This window comes from Ascaphus truei, chromosome 18 (genome assembly GCF_040206685.1).
Source record: "Ascaphus truei isolate aAscTru1 chromosome 18, aAscTru1.hap1, whole genome shotgun sequence".
Lineage (NCBI taxonomy): Eukaryota > Metazoa > Chordata > Amphibia > Anura > Ascaphidae > Ascaphus > Ascaphus truei.
The window spans coordinates 13,607,967-13,628,710 of record NC_134500.1 but is presented as its reverse complement, the minus strand read 5'-3'; the positions used below and the strand labels follow the sequence as shown (position 1 = coordinate 13,628,710).

Here is a 20,744-nt window from a genome sequence, read left to right as displayed (position 1 = left end):
AACGGCCTTTGCATCAGGAAGATCTAAATATCTCTGCCAAGGATTTAATAGAATTCCGTTTTAACTCGGGCCAGGTTAGTACCTCAGCTCATATGGCAGTTATAAAAATCACGTGATTTACCCAAAATGCACACAAATAAAGTTAATCTGCCTTGGGACACACAGTGGAAGAAAACGCTCATGTGTAGAATGTTTCGCCAGGTCCAAAATTCAACGTCTGCTCTGACCATTTAAAACGAAATGTTCACATACTGTAAATCCCAATGAAGTATCTGCCTCACTTCTCATTCATCCTGCCCCCATTGCCTTGTTAGCTGTAGGTTTGCCAGGTGTCCAGGATTGAACCGGACTTTCCTGTATTTGAACACTCTGTCCAGTAAAAAATGAAAGGTAATACTGGACATGTATGTGTCCGGAATTACCTAAACAAAACAGTGTTCATGGCGCAAAGTGATAAAACAGTTAATATGTGCAAATGAACCCAGTGTTAGTTCACAGCTCAAAATGCCTGTTTGGTTTAACCCAATTAAACATTTCACCCAATATTGAAATAGTTCTGTGTGGGACTGCAGCTTTACAAATGTAACGAATACAATCATTCATGCCAGTAGCAGCACGCCTTAGATATTGCTTGATACAATTAGTTGTTTTCTCTTTTACCCTTTCAAAAACATCCCAAAATGTCATGCTCTGTTATTTTCATACATTCCAGGGAAATTACTGCTTGGAATCTTTTGCACAACTTTTGATAATGTCAAGTATTGCTCAGAGCTTTATTTTTCTTGACCAAGGATAGCTTCTTTCTTTTTTTTTTTTTTTTTTGGAGCGTGTGTGTAGATATTTTTCAAATGGATCACTCCCAAAGCAGCACATCCTGAGAATGTTAAGGACAGAAAGTGCTCCTCATCTTGTGGTTCAGGGATTCATGGGATGTGTCATTGGAACTAATGGGAACTTCCGATGCTGGAGTCACACGTGTAGCAACCACTTATTTCCTACAAAAAATAATAATGATCAAATCGTTGTACCCAAATATGAGAGGTTTTCAGGGACTTCGGGCCACGCTTCCAAGAGACGTAAGGTACCGTACACTATGACTTATTCCCTTGAAAGTACAGCTTTTTCCTTGAGAAAGTGTCGTTTGATGCGAAACGCGCAGGAGGATTTTTTTTATGGTCTTTTTTTTTTTTTTTTAATTCTAAACATGTCCTGGATAAAAGGTATTTTAAAAACTTTTTCAAATCAACTTGTTGCCAGCGGTGACTCTGCACGCCCATGTGTTCGGATTTTCAGAAACTGAACACCCGAACCTCTGCCATTTGCGCCCCAATTTAGCCAGATGCTATTGGCTACATTTGATGCGGATTGCCGAGGTTTTGGGGGGTGTCGGACTGCAAAGAGCCAAAGTCACTAAAATGCTATCTGATGCCTTATGGCAGGGGTGCTCAACTCCACTGACGCCCCCAACAGGTCAGGTTTTCAGGATATTCCAGTTTCAGCACAGGTGGCTCAATCACTCCCTGCTTCAGCACAGGTGGCTCAATCAGGGCCTCTGATTGAGTCACCTGTGCTGAAGCTGGGATATACTAAAAACCTGACCTTTTAGGGGGGGGCTTGAGGACTGGAGTTGAGCACCCCTGAATTATGGCACGGAGCTGTTGAGTAAAAAACGGCCCTTAATCTGCATCCCTTGTACCCGGGCACTGATGGCTTTGGTACATCTGCATTGCTAGTTATCTATCCAAGACTGGCTGCCAGGTAGACATGCAAAGCTGCTTCTCAAGTTATAGTCAGACGTTGCTTTCAAAAATATCATGTTGTAAACTACATACTAACTTAACGAGAAGTGTTACATTGGCAGCATCACTGAGCGACCAAGCAATGCGTGCATCGCAGAGCAAGATCTCCATTAATTACCAGCCATGCACCTAAATCGAATGTAATCCATTATGAGCGGTGCGTTAATTACTTCTCCACCCTTTGAAGCAGCGGTCATCACAGCTGGAAAATTAAGAGCCGAACCACCCCGGGGGGGGCGCTCGGTTCCCTGAGCGACACGCGGCAAAAATGGCGGTGGGGGTCAGGTTCGCTCCACTGGCCCATGCAAAGTTGCAACACCGTAGAGATGACGTTGCCACTTTGCATTTGTGACCCGGCGGCCATATTGTAGCTTTTATGGTGTCTCACAGTAAAACCAACAAACAATCTCCAATATCTCAGAAACTGGGTGATCCAGAGAACCCCTCTGTAGAGATAACTGATTTATTTTGGAGGCAATGTTGCTTAAAAAAGTTGGGGTGACCCCTGGGGTGACCCCCCCTCCCCCCCTCTGTTTGTCTCCCTCCTCCCACCCCTTTCCCCCCCACTTTTCCCCCTCCCTTCTTTACCCCCTACAAGAAAACCCTATTGGTCATCACAGTATTTTATTTTATTTAACTAAATTTGTTACTATGCGTTTATGATATTACTGTACCCAAACCTGTACCCATACCTGTACTGTACCCATACCTGTACCCATACCTGTACTGTACCCATACCTGTACCCATACCTGTACTGTACCCATACCTGTACTGTACCCAAACCTGTATGTGATTGTTACCAATAATAAAAAAGATTGATTTAAAAAAAAAAGTTGGGGGGCGGGAGGGGGTTCTCCAGAGAATGCAATGATATGCCGTCTATCTTTTAAACCCCTGAAGCAGCATAAGGCAGAGATTATAGTAGGCGCGAGCGATGGGCGCTAAGGCTGGAGGCGTGGCGGACGAGTCACCAGGCTGGTCCGCTCTCATTGGCTGAACCGCTCACGTGTCTTGGGACTGATTGAGCCGTCTGTGCTGAAGCTGGGACTAATTGAGCCGCCTGTGCTGAAGCAGGGATATCCTGAAAACCTGACGGTAGCTCTTAAGGACTGGGATGTGGCTGCCCCTGTTCTAATGAGACATACCTCTGGCATGTGAGCCGGTGAGCGGACTTACTGAGCACGGCTGCGGACCAACTTTCCAAACGAAAGGATTTAGTTGGTTTATATATTGTCACAATAAACCACTTCAGAATTAGAATCTGCATTGAAGCAGACAGCTCATAGACCCGCAGAGACGGTTATAATTATCATTGGCTTAGAAATGTCTGTTGTAAACACACACCAGAATCGCAAATCTGGTTTTGCAATTTAATGCGGCGAGGATTAAATAATGCACACAGTGGCATATATTGCTCTAAAATGTCTATTTAAGGCGAGGGTCTTTTGAAAAGGGGATTAACATAAGTTTTATGATGGTTTAAAGCTCAATGCCTTCAATCTATACAAAGTATCATGAGAAAAGGTCTGTCCATGCTTAACCCTATTCATGGCAATGTATAAACGACAGCAGCCGTAATTTCACTATAACATGTGAGTGAGTGTGAGAGTGTGTGTGTGTGTGAGTGTGTATATTCTGTTGCTTTACCCTGTCGCTGACAGAGAGGCCTGCACCGCATTGCTTTTCATGCCCACCCCCCTGGCAGTGAATGTGTTAACTTTATTCCACTAGCTCAGGGGCGGCCAACTCCAGTCCCCAAGGGCCACCAACAGGTCAGGTTTTCTGGATATCACTGCTTCAGCACAGGTGGCTCAATCATGACTGATTGAAGCACCTGTGCTGAAGCAGGGATATCCTGAACACCTGACCTGTTGGTGGCCCTTGAGGACTGGAGTTGGACACCCCTGCACCGGCTCTTTCAGTGAAAGCATCCTCCCTCACTGAAAGGGTTAAACTTTCAAAATTACTCCAGAGAGACAGAAAGTGTCATTCAAATATCCAGCATTTATGTATGTATTTTCTCCTAAGAAATAATTAAATATAGATTCATAGAGTGAAACCTCAAGTGGACGTGGCTGCCACCCCAAAGAGCGTGACAAGAAAAAAGAGGTCACGGGGGTGTAATACAAAATGAAAGGGTGGCTGTGTATAGCACACATAGGTTTGTTTGAAAAAGAATGTGTTTCCCAGCTGAGTGACGTACTGTACCTTTAATGGTACAATTGGGCTACTCTTGCCTACTGTCTGTGGAATATGTCTTTCTCTGGCCCCTACTACATATAATGCAAAGCCATATTCCAACTGCAAGGGAGATGTCAGCTTTATGACTGAAGCAAGAGGAAGGCTGGTTAACAGCGTACGGAGTGCAGGGCCCTGCTCGGTTCGGGGGAATACAATCCTACATTTGTATCTGGTTTGGTTGAAATGAAGCAAAAATAAAAAGATGTGAGCGAAATGTTTTCTTCTTTGCTGGTGCACGCGGAGGTAAATGCGATTCAGTTTCAAGCTCTAAACCAAAACAACTTGTTACAAAGGAAACTATATATTTTTTTTTTGAAGGTTTCGACCATCATGAAAGTTTTACATAATGTTACTCTCACTACCTAAAAACAATATTTAACATCAGATAAGCAAGATACCCAGTGTGACATCAGATAAGCAAGATACCCAGTGTAACATCAGATAAGCAAGATACCCAGTGTGACATCAGATAAGCAAGATACCCAGTGTAACATCAGATAAGCAAGATACCCAGAGTCACATCAGATAAGCAAGATACCCAGTGTGACATCAGATAATAAAGATATCCAATGTGACATTAGATAAGCAAGATACCAAGTGTCACATCAGATAAGCAAGATACCCAATGTCACATCAGTTAAACAACATATCCAGTGTAACAACAGATAAGCAAGATACCCAGTGTCACATCAGATAAGCAAGATACCCAGAGTCACATCAGATATGCAAGACATCCAGTGTAACATCAATATGTGCAACAAATAAGATCAGACAATAGGAAAGGAAATCCCTGAAAGCTTACAATCTAAGTGATGTACTTCTTTAACCCAGGCTGTGCTGAAAAGCTGTGTAATGCAGCATGCACATGCTTATAGGGTTCCATCTTAAAATGGGTATGAAGCAAATTGTGACACTGTGTGCTCATTTGCATGTCATTCCCCAGAATCCCTGGCTGTATGCTAAGAGATAATGGGGAAAGGCAGGGTTGCAGACCTGTCTAAGAATGTGAATATGCTCACCAGTGGTATTTTTATTTGCTGTACACTGCAAGGTGGAGGGTTTCTGTCACTTTTTCACCCACCATAACTTATATAAACGTAAATAAGCTTATGAAATCTGAACGATTTTGAGGCGCGCGGGACGCGGAAGCTAGCGGCCAACGTGTGTATTGTGTGGCTTAGAAGAGAGAGGAATAACAGCGGGCAGAAGTAAATATCTGTAACTGAATCCAGACTGTCTTTCTCATTGCACCTCATGTGAATCCCACACGTGACCATCCTTTCCTGAACCTTAGCATTTAGATCATTTGGATTCTAAACAAACGCGCTGCTATTTCTGCACGTAAAAGTGGCTGTGTGGTCCAGCTATTCATCTGTCAGTTTCAGATAATGTGAGCCAGTATAATATTTACACTCCAATATTCTGTTTTATAAACTAATGTGATGTCAATGAATAAAGAGCCTGCCACCATACGAGGAAGGGTGTTTGTTTCAGCTTGGATTAGTCGTTTGAGCCTTGGAATTAAAAACTAATCAGGTTCTGCCGAGGACTTTCAAGTTTTCATGGGTCACTGGCTATTCTTTTCCCCAAGTAAATCCAAGTGGAAAAAAACTATTTTTCTTGTTGCTTGATTGCTAATCTACTGCTACAGGCAGCAAATGTCAGCCCGACCTGTCCCTGCAGCATCGCGGCAAGGTATAAAATATTGTCCTGTCTTTTTAGCAAACGTAACTCCGTGTACAACATTTTGCAGTAGCTGCAGTCACATGATGAGCAAACCCTGTAGAGGAGCCAAAGGATGAAGAACATCTAGTTTCATCTGCCATGAACGTTTTCTTTACATATTAACCCACTCATGCCTTACAATTCATTTGAAAATAGGGTCATTTCGGGCTGTGCTCACAGGAAGAATCAACAATGACGTCTCTAACAGTTGCATAACAGGTTTTGTTGCCGATTTGAAAAATAAGACACTCGGAATCTTGAACGCTGTGGTACGCAAAAATGGCGAATTTTCACATAGGTCGAATGTATATCTTTTTGGCCCCGCCCACCCAAAAAAAAGACTTTTATTTAAAAATGACACTTCCACGTTATTGGTGTGTTACCAACTCATTGTAATGCTGGAAGAACCTGCGGCTCAATGTGCCGTACGGTCGGCTGTTTTAACAAATAGTATTACTTCCTTTGAGAAGATGAAAAGATGGGAAGCCATTTTATACGCCCGAAACTAAATGTTCCAAACACAAATATCTCCAGTGGCACAGATAAAAAATTTTTTAAATAAAGTGCAAGAAACGGGGCAAGCCGCCTAAAGGAAACATGTTAAAAATAAACGGCAACATTTAAAAAAGTTTTTAGATAATAATAGCCTATTACAAATTACAGATGTAGCTAAAACCTTTTATAGTCGCGGCACGAAGATGAACACTGCGGGGGAGTCCCATTCGGAAGCATGGATCCCCCCCCCCTGCCGCGCAATGGCGGCAGGCACATTCTCTGGCGCCGCAGACTTTTGCTTTGTTGACCGGATGCGCCAGAAAACATTGAATCTTCTAACCTTTCTGTAAATTTAAAGGGGGCAGGGGGATGACATTTCTCTCTGTGACGATCACCAGGAAGCACGTGGAATCACAGTCTATACGTGGTCACAGTTGAGCTTTGAAAGAACGGCAAGTTAGCACACTCCATTGGCGCGCTACAGTATGTATGTTATAAATGGACTCGGCTATTTCATTTTGGCAAGGAGCTTTGTTTTGAAATTTTGGGAAGGCTTTTCGTCCATATGGTCTCCAGATATTTACTCTCGCTGGGCTCAGGATGTTCAGAGTCGGAGCGGCTCATTTTCTAATGTCAGTTAAATAATGAGCTGGCTTACCTTACTGCAGGGGTGGGCCAACTCCCATCCTCAAGGGCCACCAACAGGTCAGGTTTTCAAGATATCCCTGCTTCAGCACAGGTGGCTCAATCAGTCCCAGCTTCAGTACAGGTGGCTCAATCAGTGGCTCAGTCTTAGACTGAGCCTCTGATTGAGCCACCTGTGCTGAAGCAGGGATAGCCTGAAAAGCTGACCTGTTAGTTGCCCTTGAAGACGGGAGTTAGCCCACCCCTGCCTTACTAATTACACTCACACCTGGACGGTGAGTCCTGCTTATCATGATGAAAAGAGGGGGGAGGGAGGGGCAGGGCTTATATTGCCACAACTTGCTCCATTTTGTGCCACTTTATCCACGTTTTCTCTACGTAAAACAGACAGGCTGTAAGCTCTTTGATTTGAATTGGTGTAATTGAAGCAAACTCACTCCATGACCAAAGAGCCTGGATCTTAACGGACCCATCTGGCTCCAAAATGTTGCTGATCACTTGGGCATTTAAAAATATTTAGGCCCCATATAAATGTCTACAGCAGAAAGACATCAAGTAAAGATACAGATGTCCTAGAAACCCACAACAGAACCCCACATATGAGATGGTAACGTAGATTCACTAAAATAAAATAAAAAAATCTGGTAGTGGTTTTAAAAGAAAAAAAATCCTTGTTCCCAGGCTTTTTCCGCCAAACATAGTTCAATGATTTCCTGATTTCCCTAAATTTCTTTGTGCAGCGTATTATAAAGCTCCTGGGATTATTATTTTTTAACGGGGAGGGCGAGTTAGCTTCAAACACAATTTTATTTGAAGTTTACCATTTCGGGAAAACGGAGCCAAGTGCCTTTCTGACCCCGGGCACCCAACAAAACGTTGTTATTCGATGGGAAAGAAGATAAAAAAAAATAATAATAATAATAACTCAGGTGTTTGTAAGCTATTGCGTCTCTTCCACGGGCCTAAGTGTGATGTGAAGAGAAAAGTACATCTGTAAAAAATGTTACTCTCGTGTACGGGCCAGATCGTAGTTGATAAACAAGGATGGCCAGATGTGAGCATCCCTGAAACGTTCCCATGGAACATGTCGGTAGTGGGCATTCTGGAGTTAGTTTGCGTTTCTGGCTACTTTCCCCCACTTCTCAATGCGTATCAGAGATACACAAGAGGTCGGATAATGAATATACAGAATACTTTAACCATGGGATAAATAGTTTTTCCTCCAGAGAAGCTGGTCCCGGCCATACGTTCACAAGATGTTCAGGAGTTCAGCTTGGTATAACTGCAGTCGCAATTAAATGGAAGCAGGCACACGTTTAACACTTGTTTTTTTTCGTAATTCAGACATGTTTAATTTGTTTTCAGATGAACGCTCAACTCGGTAGCTGGCGGCACAACAGGTGCCAAGTAATATGTAATCAAATTTGCTTTTGTTGTTAATTGTTACTATCACAATGGTGTAGTATTTTCTTATGTCTATTATTTAATACTGTACATTGAGTATTATCTGCTGTATTCAGATGTAAACATGTACTGTCACATTTTTTATTTTAATAATAACATGTGCTGTATAACCAAAAATTAAAGAGAGAGGTTTTAGGAAAAACATATGTATTTTACATATGTTTATACAAAACATTGTCGCTCGTTACTTGGAGATGAGTTTCCATGCTGGGGGGTGGGGGGGAGGGGTGATAGCGTTTGGCAGGCCTGTCTGAGTTTTCCTCAATGCCTGACGCTGACGTCACATGCCCCCTGGGACACTGGTTGGTACTTTTTCTAATTACTGTGTTAAATATATATATATATTGTCTCATCATCATAATCAGCCCTCGTCAATCCACTGTTTGATGAAGGCCTCCCTAATGATCTTCCAGGTACTGCGGTTGCAAATCTCTCTTCTCCACGTTACTCCAACACATTTTCTGATTTCATCCTCCCATCTAACTTTTGGTTGTCACATTGGTCTTCTAACCTCTCTTTGAACCCTGTCGGGTATGTATCATCCTTGTCCAACGATGGCCATTTCCTCTTGCGATATGTTCAGTCCACTGTCATTTTAATTTCTTTACCCTTGTGATGATGTCACAGACATTGGTTTGGTTTCAAACACATTTCTTCTTTTTCCCCATCTCTTTGGGTATTACCCAGCATGCATCTCTACATACTACTTTGTAGTTGTCTGAAGCTTCTGAATTATCTTCGCATTTAAAGTCCAACTTTCACATCCATACGCGAGCACGGGCAGAACACTGGTCGAAAACGTTCTCCTTTGGGCACAGTAGTAGGTTCCGTCGTAATATTTATTTGTTTCTTCCAAACGCGTTCTATCTCATCTTACTACTCCTATTGATTTAATTTCACATGTTCCCATCCATTGTTATCTGTCGGCCAAGATTTACTTCTTCTAGTTCTATTCCATTTATTTAAATCTTTGCAGACTTGACACCTTTGTTAAACATCACTGTGGTCTTGCGGAGATTCACACGGAGGCTCACGTTCTTACTTGCCTATGGAAGTTTGCCAATTTTTTTGCCGGAGTTCTCCTGGATTTGCGGTAAAAATAACCATGTCGCCTGCAAACCGTAATCGACTCAAATATTCACTGTTGACTTTGATTCCTTTTTCATCCCAATCTAATGTCTTCAACAATTCAATGTTGCTGGGAGAAGCTTCGGTGACACGATGTCTCCGTGCCGCACTCCCTTGCTGATCCTTATCTTGTCTGTACTTCAGCTAATCTAATCGTTGAGGTCTTATTCTCCTAAATGTTCTTTAGAATATCAATGTACGCTTCTTCAACACTTTGTCCTCTTAGTGCATCTAGGATCGCTGGAGGTGTAGGTTGAATCGAATGTTTTTTTCATAATCTAGTATTCCTAAATAGAGTGTTAAATCGTATGCATTGTTTTGGGAAGTCACTTCTTGTACAGCTTTGATGCGGTCCATTGTGTTGTTTCCACTATAAAAATCCCAAAATGTTTCTAGACTGGGTGCAGGGTCTGTTGCAGCCGATTAGTGAGCATCTTCGTAAAAATCTTGTACGTGATTGGTCTGTAGTTCTTAGGGTCTTCTCTGTCTTGTGGGAGATGATAGCTACAGCATTATTCCATTGTTCTGGAACTCTGCTGGTCTTCAAGCAGCAGTAAAGAGTTTTGCAAGGATTTTCTCTACTTCCAAGATTTTAGTTGTAAATCCATCTTTCCCTAGAGCTCATTCTCCATAGGTTTTATTGCTTTTGTCACTTCTGCTGGAAGGACACATGGTACATCATTGGTGTTTCTTCTCGCTTGTCCTCTGCTGGATTATTCCCTGTGTTCGCGCACATTTTCATTTGAAGTCCTCAGCTCTCTTTATGATAAGTGCACAGCCTTTTATTGTTGATACATCGTCTTGTTGGAATGCAATGATTTGCTTCTTCCCAACCATAAATCTTTGCTTTGTCTTCTTTAAGCTCTTGTCCTCTTCGGTAGTCGCCTTCCCCATATTACTGTTACATGTTCTTACATCTTCAGTTATACGTTTGCTGATTGTAATGCACAGCTCTGCATATTCAGTTCTTGTTCTTGAGTTCTTGAGTTTTGGGATTGCTTCATTTCTTGTCATCTCCTCATTAATTGTTTTAGTCTCATCGGATATTTTCTTATCCTGTTTTTTTGTTAGCGATTCCTTCAGTTTCTTTCTGCGCTGTCAACTACAATCTTCATAAGTTCTTCAGAACGGTTTGTTAAAGTGCCCCCACGCATTTCGAGCAAGCTGAAGCGATTTTTCAGTTTAAGTTGAAATTCTCTCCTGTTATTCTTGAGGTTATATACATACACACAGGGCTGCAGACAGATTTCCCGGGGCCCAGGACTACAGTTCTGACCTCCCCCCCCACCAGCAGTGTTGCAAGCCCCATTCCACACCTCACGACCCCCCCCATTTCACACCTTGTGGGCCCCCTCTATTTCCCTCCCTCTTCCCAGGGATTTCTCTCGCCTCAGTCTCACCTCTCACTCTCCCCCCCCCCCCTCCATCAATTACCCCACTCTCACTCAAATCCCTGCCCCTCGTCTCACATGTATTTGTCTCCCCTGCGTCTCACTTTTACTCCCTCTTTTCCCCGCTCACCCCCTCTCCTCTCACTCACCCCCTCTCTACTCTCACTCTCCCCCTCTCTGTCAATTACCCCACTCTCACTCATTCCCTCCTCCATCACACAATATATACCAACCAAATAAAACACCCCCAATGCAAAAAACTTCCCACTCCCAAATACATATTAGAAAAATCCCCCCCAAATATATACAACCTCCCCCACCCCTCAAAATATATACCAACCAACCCAAATACATAAAAAAAAACACCTCCCCAATACATATTAAAAAAAACAATACATATAACCCCCTCAATACATTTTTTTAAAACAATACATATAAAACCCACCCAAATACATAAAAAAAGACCCCAATGCATCAAAAAAAAAGATATATTTACTAACACCATTAGGGCGCGTTATCGCATTTGCCATTTAACCAATTTGTATAAACCCACATTCACATTTTTGCTTCTTTTTTTTTTTTATCACTGGGAATAAGGGAAATTCATGCACACGTTTTTAATTCAAGGTTTTACCACTCAGGACACTGGAAGCTGAATGCTGGTCAGTATCAACGTTTCCAAAGAAAAATACAAGCTTCAAAAAAAAATATATATATATATCTAAGTCCTATTTTCCTCAATCCCACATACTTTGCCTCATGTTTCAACTAGGAGAGTGTCAAAAAGAGGTATTTTAGTGCCGCTAAGCAAAGTACACCCGTATTGACATATTTTGCCTCTCTGTCCTTCACTGCTCCCCAAAGGGACAACAAACACTTGAAGTGTTAAATCTCTCTGGCTACGGATCAGCATCAAACACAAACTAGATCCGCAAGGGCGAGAGAAAAAACAAAATGAAAATATTGCCATGTGTTCCAGTATTTTCTTTTCCTTGATACTGTACGCAGGACATGAAGTCCTATAAAGATTACACATTATCCGAGTCACACCGTGGCAGGGCAAAGTTGAACCATTCCAGCACCAGAGAGACCACTCACACTGGAGAGCAATTAGCAGCTATCCCGCCACCGGTGCTGAAAGGGTCAGGGTTAGAACTAACGCTGCAAATGTTTGCCCCAGGAATAAAGTGTCCAAAAAACATGGCAAGAATTCCCAATATAACCTTCGCTGGAACAAAAAATAAGAAGAATCCAAACCCGGTCCAAATGGGAATCCAACTTTACTTGCTTCACTTTGATGTGATAACAGTTTCTTGATGCAATTACATGTATTTCTCAATACTGATTCATAGTTTTATGTACTGGTATGAACAGGGCAGAGATTGGAAGAGAAATAGTTCCTCTAGAAGGTACAGTCCCTTCTACACATAAATATTCCAACAAACAGCTTATTAAACACATGGCGGTGGCTATTTATTTTGTTTTCGTGGCAATTGTAATACCTCAAGGTCACGAGACAGGTGACGTGTTCCGGCTGCAAATGCAGTTCAAATAAGAATTAGTCTCCTTGTGAATGTTTTATCTTCACGTGTCATTTAGAGAGAACACATGGAACCGAGGTTTGAAGCAGCAATTCTGCGTTCCTTTTATACATTTGCAGTTATAGGTTTGAAGCAAGGGGTCTCCAGAGCTGAATCGCGTTAAATTCAGCAGGGGACACTAGTACCAGCTCCGGCTGGTCTATGTGGGGCTATCGAAATGGCGGATTTAAAGTTCCCACACCAATAGGAAGCCATGATGCCAACCCTTGCGGCTTCCTAATGGCCCGCATGACCAGGAATGACACCCCCCACCCCATCCCCCTTACAGAGGTAATTATCTCGGGGAGCAGGGGGTCTCAAGAGCTGAAATTAATGCAGTTCAGCTCCGGAGACCCGCTGCTTTCCACCTAGGGGGGGGGCACTTTTTTTTGGGAGGGGCATCTGCTCCTTTAAGCTGCTCAAAGCCTCACCTAACAGCAAAACAGGCCCAAAAGTAGCCCAGAGCCCTGTGACCAGGAGATCGCCCTTGAAATAAATAAGTCTTCTTTTTATGTCATTGCTGGAACATCTAAAAGCCGCTCAATAAATAAATAAATTACATTAAAAAAAAAAAAAAAAACATGGCTGGAATTAGTTCACTTTGGTCCTAGGAGAGATTGTCCCTTTTAAAAATGGTTACACGTTGCTTTGCTACGTAATCTCAGGCAATGTTTGATGTGACGGATGCTTCGCCAATACCCCGACCTCTATTATTGCTTCCGGTAACCCCACTTACCCCCCACCGCCCCTTATTTACATTTTTCAAGTGAGTTTGGAAAATCTCTTTAAATAAACCGTTCAAGACAAAAGGCCCCTTACAACACGGGGAGTTGTTTTAGGAGTAGTTCAGCGGGAGTTATCTCACCCGTCCCCATGTTACAATGGGATGCATCAAATTCTGCGTCCGTTTCATCCTTTATATAAGCTCTTCTGAGTAACGCTCTGCATCAGATGTAAGACGCTTGGTTAATGATTTATATTTGGCACACGCCAGATAAATTTGCTAGGTGCAGGTAGCCGATCTCCAATACAGGTAAACGCACTGCGATCCCGTGTTACAGGAACAATTCACACTTTCTTTAAATAGTTTTTTTTTTTAAACATTGGTTTGAAGCAGGAGGTCTCCGGCACTGAACCCCCATTAATTTCAGCTCCGTTGACCCCCTGCTCCCCGAGGTACAGACCTCCAATGTGGGGTGCCGGTATCTCTGCAAAGTTTTTAAAGCGGACATGTCACTCAAGGCCAATAGGAAGTCGAACCTGATGACGTCACGGCTTCCTATTGGCCAGCAGGGCGCGGGGAGCTTTGAAACGCCGCCATGGCGTGATCCCTGCTAGCCGAGCGGAGCAGCTACCGGCGCCCCCTATGGAGGTCAGCATCTACGGAAGCAGGGGGTCCCTGGAGCTGAAATTAACGGGGTTCAGCTCAGGAAAGCCCCTGCTTCAAACTTATGTTTGGGGGGGGGGGGGAACCGCCTGATTGGTTTACCACTTTATCTGCCACTGACTTGAATGGCAGTTGACGCGGGATTGCGTTGCGACACCCTATTACGGAAGTGAATGAATGCTCCCCACGGTCTCTTACGTATCCATAACAAATACAGTTTTATTTAATCAATGCACAGTTTTATGCAGTTCAAAATGAGAATAAATAAAATATAATTCTAGACAGTGACACAAAAACAAAGTGACGTTGATAAAATACACAGCTCCCCCAATTTGACCCGTAATGTTGGTGCAAATACTCAAGAAATTCTTTAGTGATTATTTAGTGGGTGCAAAGCTGGGAATACGGTGTTATGGTGAAAGAGGTGAAGAGCTGAAAATACTCAAACAAGTTGTTTTAACTTCGTACAATTAAATGTTACGTTTTATTTCAAGTGGTGTGCACAAGCGAATTTCTTTGAAGAGTTACTTCGGCTCTTTCACATGGACAATAACACACACGCAAAAATAATACATATACTTACCATCAGCTCTTTGGATTAAAAAAGCAGTCCAACCCCTGCACCTCCTTTTTTTATTAACATGGGTGGCAAGGAGGGTGTCCCAGGAGCTGAACCGTGGTCCTATACATCTCCTATGCACTGACCTTGACCCCTTGCAGACACACTGACCATAACACCCTCCTACTGTCTCTGCAAGTTCTCCCCACTTACCCCTTAGATTGTAAGCTCTTTGGCGCAGGGACTCCCTTTCCTAATGTTACTGTTATGTCTGAAGCACTTATGCCCATGATGTGTTATAATATTGTCACGTGTATTACTGCTGTGACGCGCTATGTACATTAATGGCGCTATATAAAGATATACATACGTAGGGATGACGTCATGGCTTCCTATTGGCCCGCGTGACGCCGCGGGAGATTGAAGCTGCTATTTCGTTTCCCATGTAGGGGACAGCACCAGCGCTACTTTGCCGGCATGTATCTTGGGAAGCAGGGGGACCCCATCGCTTTTCTCTCTATCGGGGGACACTTTGCTTCTTACCCACGTGGAAAAAAAAGGGGGGTGGGGGGGAAGGGCGGTAAAAAAAACAAAAACCTGCTTGTAAGAAACGGACCCATGGGAAATAATACTTCTAAAGAACCACTAACTGCGGAAAGGGACGTTTGGCCACGGCCATCTCGCCGCGAACAAGTGTCCACTGGCGTTCGGCCGCAGAGTGACCCTCCAGCGCAGCCGCTGGACACTCACCCGCCAGCCGCTTTGCTGTTAATTTAAGGGTTAGTTTAGTGGGTAGGGGGATAAGGATAGAGGTTTTTTATGGGTAGGGGGTTAAGCTTTTTAGAGTAGCGGACTCGGGTAAGGGGTTAAGGTTTTATGGGTAGGAGGGTAGCGCCAGTATTAGGAGTAAAGATGAGTGTTTTCCTGGGTAAGGAGTAAGGTTAGGGGACTTACATTCGCGGCAAAGCAGCCGGTGGACAGAGGTCCCGTAGGTGCGTAGGCGAGAGGTGTAGGCGAGGTGCGTAGCGGCTAAACGGCGGCAAAAACGGCCATGACCTAAAGTCCTAATCCGCTTTATCGGATGATCCTGGATTGTGGTTCTTTGTTTTGCAAACAGCCTCATTGTGTGTGTGTGTGTGTGTGTGTGTGTGTGTGTGTGTGTGTGTGTGTGTGTGTGTGTGTGTGTGTGTGTGTGTGTGTGTGTGTGTGTGTGTGTGTGTGTGTGTGTGTGTGTGCGTGTCTTTTTAACCATTTACACCACACTGATGATCGGATTGTCCATTGCATGTTTTTGCTATTTTGTATCCTTGTTCCTGACAGGATGGGGGGGAGTGGGGGGTTGGTTAGAAACAAGACCTCGCGGTCCCTTCACCCCCCCCCCCCTGGCTGCTAAGGGAAACGGTGCCACAATTTCGCTCAATAAAATGACATGAAGCAAAAGCCAATTAGGATCGTCTTACTTGCCACCAAGTAGCACCTGGGACTGTCGGTTATTTACTTGGTTGTCCGTCTTATGGCGAAACTGCAAAGTTAGAAAGAAAGTTTTACTCCACTGGACAATAACACAGATGAAAAGAAAGAAGAAAAAAAAAACAGAGCTCTGAATGCACAACTCACACTTAAGGGTTAATGCCATATCACACACTACAAAAATGATCCTTTATTTATCACACGTCTGCTGCAGATGAATACAGTGCCATCTAGTGGCTGCCGGAAGCAATGTAGGAATTTTCCGCCATTCAACGGAGATGTCGTTGAAACGTAGCCATGGAACATTCTTAGGCACCAGGCGCGTTCCGCTAATGTCACTCTGATTCGGCCATTCTTTGTTCCCAAGCAAAGGGAAAACGGTGACCTTTGATTTCACAGTACGATCATAGCCTAGGACAGACAGGGGTGTTCAACCTCAGTCCTCAAATTAACCTCCACAGCCCCCAACAGGTCAGGTTTTCAGGATATCCTTGCTTCAGCACAGGTGATGACTGGAACACGGATTGAGCCACCTGAAGCAGGGATATCCTTAAAACGTGACCTGTTGGTGGCCCTTGAGGACTGGAGTTGCCCACCCCTGCACTAATGTGTAAGCGCACAGCCAGATGTATTAAATACACCGCAGGGGAACATTTTCTGGGCAAGATTTAGATTAAAGTTAAGATCATTTAAATGCGGAAGAACAATCCCCTTTCAGCTGCGGATAACAAAGAGCCTCACATTATCTTGTTGAACACACTGTAGCACACAAGGGCAATCAGTGAGAACACGATGTTTCAGAACTGTGCCTTCATCCCCCTCCCGAGCACATGAACGCAGAAATACATCTGTGCTTGCCGTGCATGCATAGAGAGGCACGGGAAATACTTACAAAGTCGTCTGTGGCATCTTTTACGGCAGTGATGGTTAATACTAGCACTAAAGGCACAATGGTTGTAAACCAAGACAGGGAAGATATTTCAGGGATCAGCTGCAATAGCAATAAAAACAAAAAGTCAGTATATACTGTACATTTATATTGATTTTTTTTTTTTTAATGTATTCTAGTATGGTCTTCTAGTAGCCATAGTGGTCATGGAGAATGATGGATGTGCTGCAGGTTGTGATACTTTGGGCTACGTAAGAGTTCTTCATAGATGCTGTATGTATTTGTACGCTACACATGCCAGATTAGCTTTCAAGACCTCACAAAGCATCAGTCCGGGTTCTGTTCCTGGTGAAAGGGCTCAGTCCTACCCCTTCTTCAGGGCAAGAAGAACTGGCCATACACCACGACTTTCAGTCTCTTCTGACTTTACCAGGGTTCATTTAACAGCGCTGCGGGCAATTACAAAGTAGCAGTATTGAGTATCATCACACTGCAGCAGGTTCGTCCACCATCAGCATTAACCATTACTGATTCACATTAATAAAACATAGCAAACTATGGTCTAAAAGAGACATTGTGATAGGAAAATGACTACTGTACCTACCATTTTGGGGATATTTTTTGGCTAGAGGTAATATAATAGTATTATATATAATATAATATTATAATATGCGCACGTCTTTTTAGACACCTTGTGATATTAGCTGTGATCAGCAGCCATTAAAGCCAATAACATGCCACATTGGTTGCCCTCCCGTTGGTCCCTTCCATGAGCCTGCCCATGCCGAACCAGCTATTTCAAACATATGTGAATCTTTAGCATCTTAGAAGCTCTGCGTTCATATAACAAGCTGTAACTAAAAAGCCGGTATATTTGGCAGGTGGAGCTTCTGATGGCGCAAACGTAGGCCCCCAGTTCAACATTTCTCTGTGTTAGGAAAGCCTTGAGCTCCACATAAATGAATAAAACTCAGAGCTTCCCTAACGGGGGAGAAGCAGCATCACTGCGTTTTAAATGGGATTCTTGCCCCCCTGTGAGCCTAGTACAGTTTAAAATGGTAATACATGAAAGCATACATTTACCAACGTTTCCGTTCACAGCCCTGAGGAGGTTTCCCCTAGGAACTGTGACTCAGGCCAACTATTGTTCCTCGCTGAATACTGCTTCTCAGTCACTATCCATGTGCTGCATTTTCAACCCATGTTTTGGGCAGCGTGAGATCACAATGATGCTAACAAAAAAGGTTGGCATTTAAAAATGCAGCTACCGTTCAATGGCACTGAAGGAGTTAACTCTGACTTTCCCCATTTCTACGCAGGGTATTATTGCCTATGGCAAATAGCTGCCCCGGTTTGGCTGTTTTAGGATGTTTGTACATTGTACATTGAATCTGGTCTGTTTCTCACATGGAAATAAAACAAATGGAAAAAATATATACATTTCAATACTCCTTGTCAAATTATATGGCGTAATACTCAATAAATTGACTTATTTTTCTTGTCTGTTCTTCAAATCTATATTTATAATGCGAACTTTCTCTATTCCACTTATACAATTCTCAGCATTTAGCTCATCTTCTATTAAAGTCAGCATTTCCTCTGGTGACAAAACTATTTGCACTCCCACTGTGCGTACTTCCTACCTACCAATTAGATTGTAAGCTCTTTGGAGCAGGGACTCCTTTTCCCAAATGTTACTTTTTGTCTGAAGCACTTATTCCCATGATCTGTTATTTGTATTATTTGTTATTTATATGATTGTCACGTGTATTAGTACTGTGAAGCGCTATATACATTAATGGCGCTATACAAAGACATACATACATACATACATACATACATACATACATACATACATACATACATACTCCAAATGGTGACATAAAACGATCTGTAACAATAATTATTACACAAACACTTCTGTACGTTTTCACACTTTTCAGCCTTAACGAAGTTAAAAAGGGGACTCCAGTCCAAAGTGAATGATATCATGTTTACAATGGCAAAATATTATATACATATAATATCTATTGGAGCGGGTGTTTCTGCTAACGTACTAAACTGTACTATGTAGAAATCGTACAATAAATGTCTTTAGTAGATTAATATTTCAGATACACACACACAGTGACACACACAGTGACACACACACACAGTGACACACACACACACACACACACAGTGACACACACACAGTGACACACACACACACACACAGTGACACACACACACACAGTGACACACAAACACACACAGTGACACACACACACACAGTGACACACACACACAGTGACACACACACAGTGACAGACACACACACACAGTGACACACAAACACACACAGTGACACACACAGTGACACACACACACACACAGTGACACACACACACACAGTGACACACACACACAGTGACACACACAGTGACACACACACACACACACACAGACACACACACACAGTGACACACACACAGTGGCACACACACAGTGACACACAAACACACACAGTGACACACACACGGTGACACACACACAGTGACACACACACACACACACAGTGACACACACACACAGTGACACACACACAGTGACACACAAACACACAGTGACACACACACAGTGACACACACACCCAGTGACACACACACACAGTGACACACAAACACACAGTGACACACACACACACACACACACAGTGACACACACACACACACACACACACACATTACCTGTAAAATCAGCAGAAAAAGAAAGTATGCATTGGCCACACGCTGGAACTGTTCAAATAAATTAATCGGCAGGAACGTGATGACGTTATACTTTGATGTTTTTATGCCATTATTCTGGAAAGAGAGAGAGCGTACACTGGTTATTCATCCATTTAATATAAAACATTTGCATTCAAATGTAGAATAATTTGTGGTAACAGAAACCGTATCCTCAGTGCGACCCAATGCCCCGATTCTTTCATTATTCCACGGAGCTACTCACGGGGTGTTCAAGTATTTGTCGTGATGGTATTATCACAACGATCCTTTATTTGTAAAGCGCCAACGTATTCCGTAGCCCGGTACAATGGGAGCACAGAGTGACATCAATTACATACACAGAGTGACATACATGTCAGGACAGACAAGCACGAGCAGATAAAGAAGGTAACGAGGACCCTGATCCTGAGAGCTTACACTCTATCCGAGAGGGTAGAACGAGACACACTGATTTTTCCAAGATTACATGGAGTGTGAAATGAACCTGCAATTTTCTGAATCCAACACAGCAAATTAGACGCAAACACCAATATTAGGCTGCGCGTATAGTGCCGGCGTCAGCGACGCAACGGTGACGTCACGCTGCGGTCGCTGGAAAAAAATCAAATTGATTTGACTTCCAGCGACCGCGACAAAGCCATCGCGCCGCGCTTACTATAAGCGCACGTGACGGCGGCAATACATTTGTTTTGGCGCAACATCGCGTCGCTGTCGCCGGCGCTATATGCGCAGCCTTAGAAGCAAATGACACTCTTTATATGATGCACCAAAAGAAGTGGGACATACTTGAAAATTAGAGGTAACTCAATATAGGTTTCCTGGTTACAAAAAGAACTGAAAAATATCCACACTCGGGCCATCTTGAATAAGCAGCATAAATATGATTTTTCAAAGATATTTAGAGCGAATCGGTTGATAACAGTAGTTTGTTTAAACCAGGTGTGGCCAACTCCAGTGCTCAAGAGAAAACCTGACCTGTTGGTAGCTCTTGGGGAATGGAGTTGGCCACACCTGGTTTGACCAATCACATTTGTTGGGTGTGCCCAAATTCAAAGTTTAAGCAAGTTACCTCACCCTTCTGCTCACACCAGAGACCCTTTTTCAGTAGCTCTACATGTAGAATGTGCAATGATTGCCAACAGAAGATAGATGACTCACTTACAGCCTTCATATCTACAGTATGTGTGAAGAGACGACTTGTG

General features: G+C 43.1%; 1 protein-coding gene across 1 annotated transcript in view; it reads right to left on the bottom strand.

Moving 5' to 3' along the window:
• ATP8B4 (ATPase phospholipid transporting 8B4 (putative)) overlaps positions 1-20,744 on the bottom strand; it is a 138,334-nt gene that overhangs the window by 81,353 nt on the left and 36,237 nt on the right. Inside the window, exons 5-7 of the mRNA XM_075575622.1 lie at positions 19,504-19,617; positions 16,778-16,876; positions 15,876-15,937 (exon numbers count right to left, since the gene is read on the bottom strand). Of these exons, the coding sequence (XP_075431737.1) occupies positions 15,876-15,937; positions 16,778-16,876; positions 19,504-19,617 (275 nt within the window). The remainder of the gene's footprint in view (positions 1-15,875; positions 15,938-16,777; positions 16,877-19,503; positions 19,618-20,744) is intronic.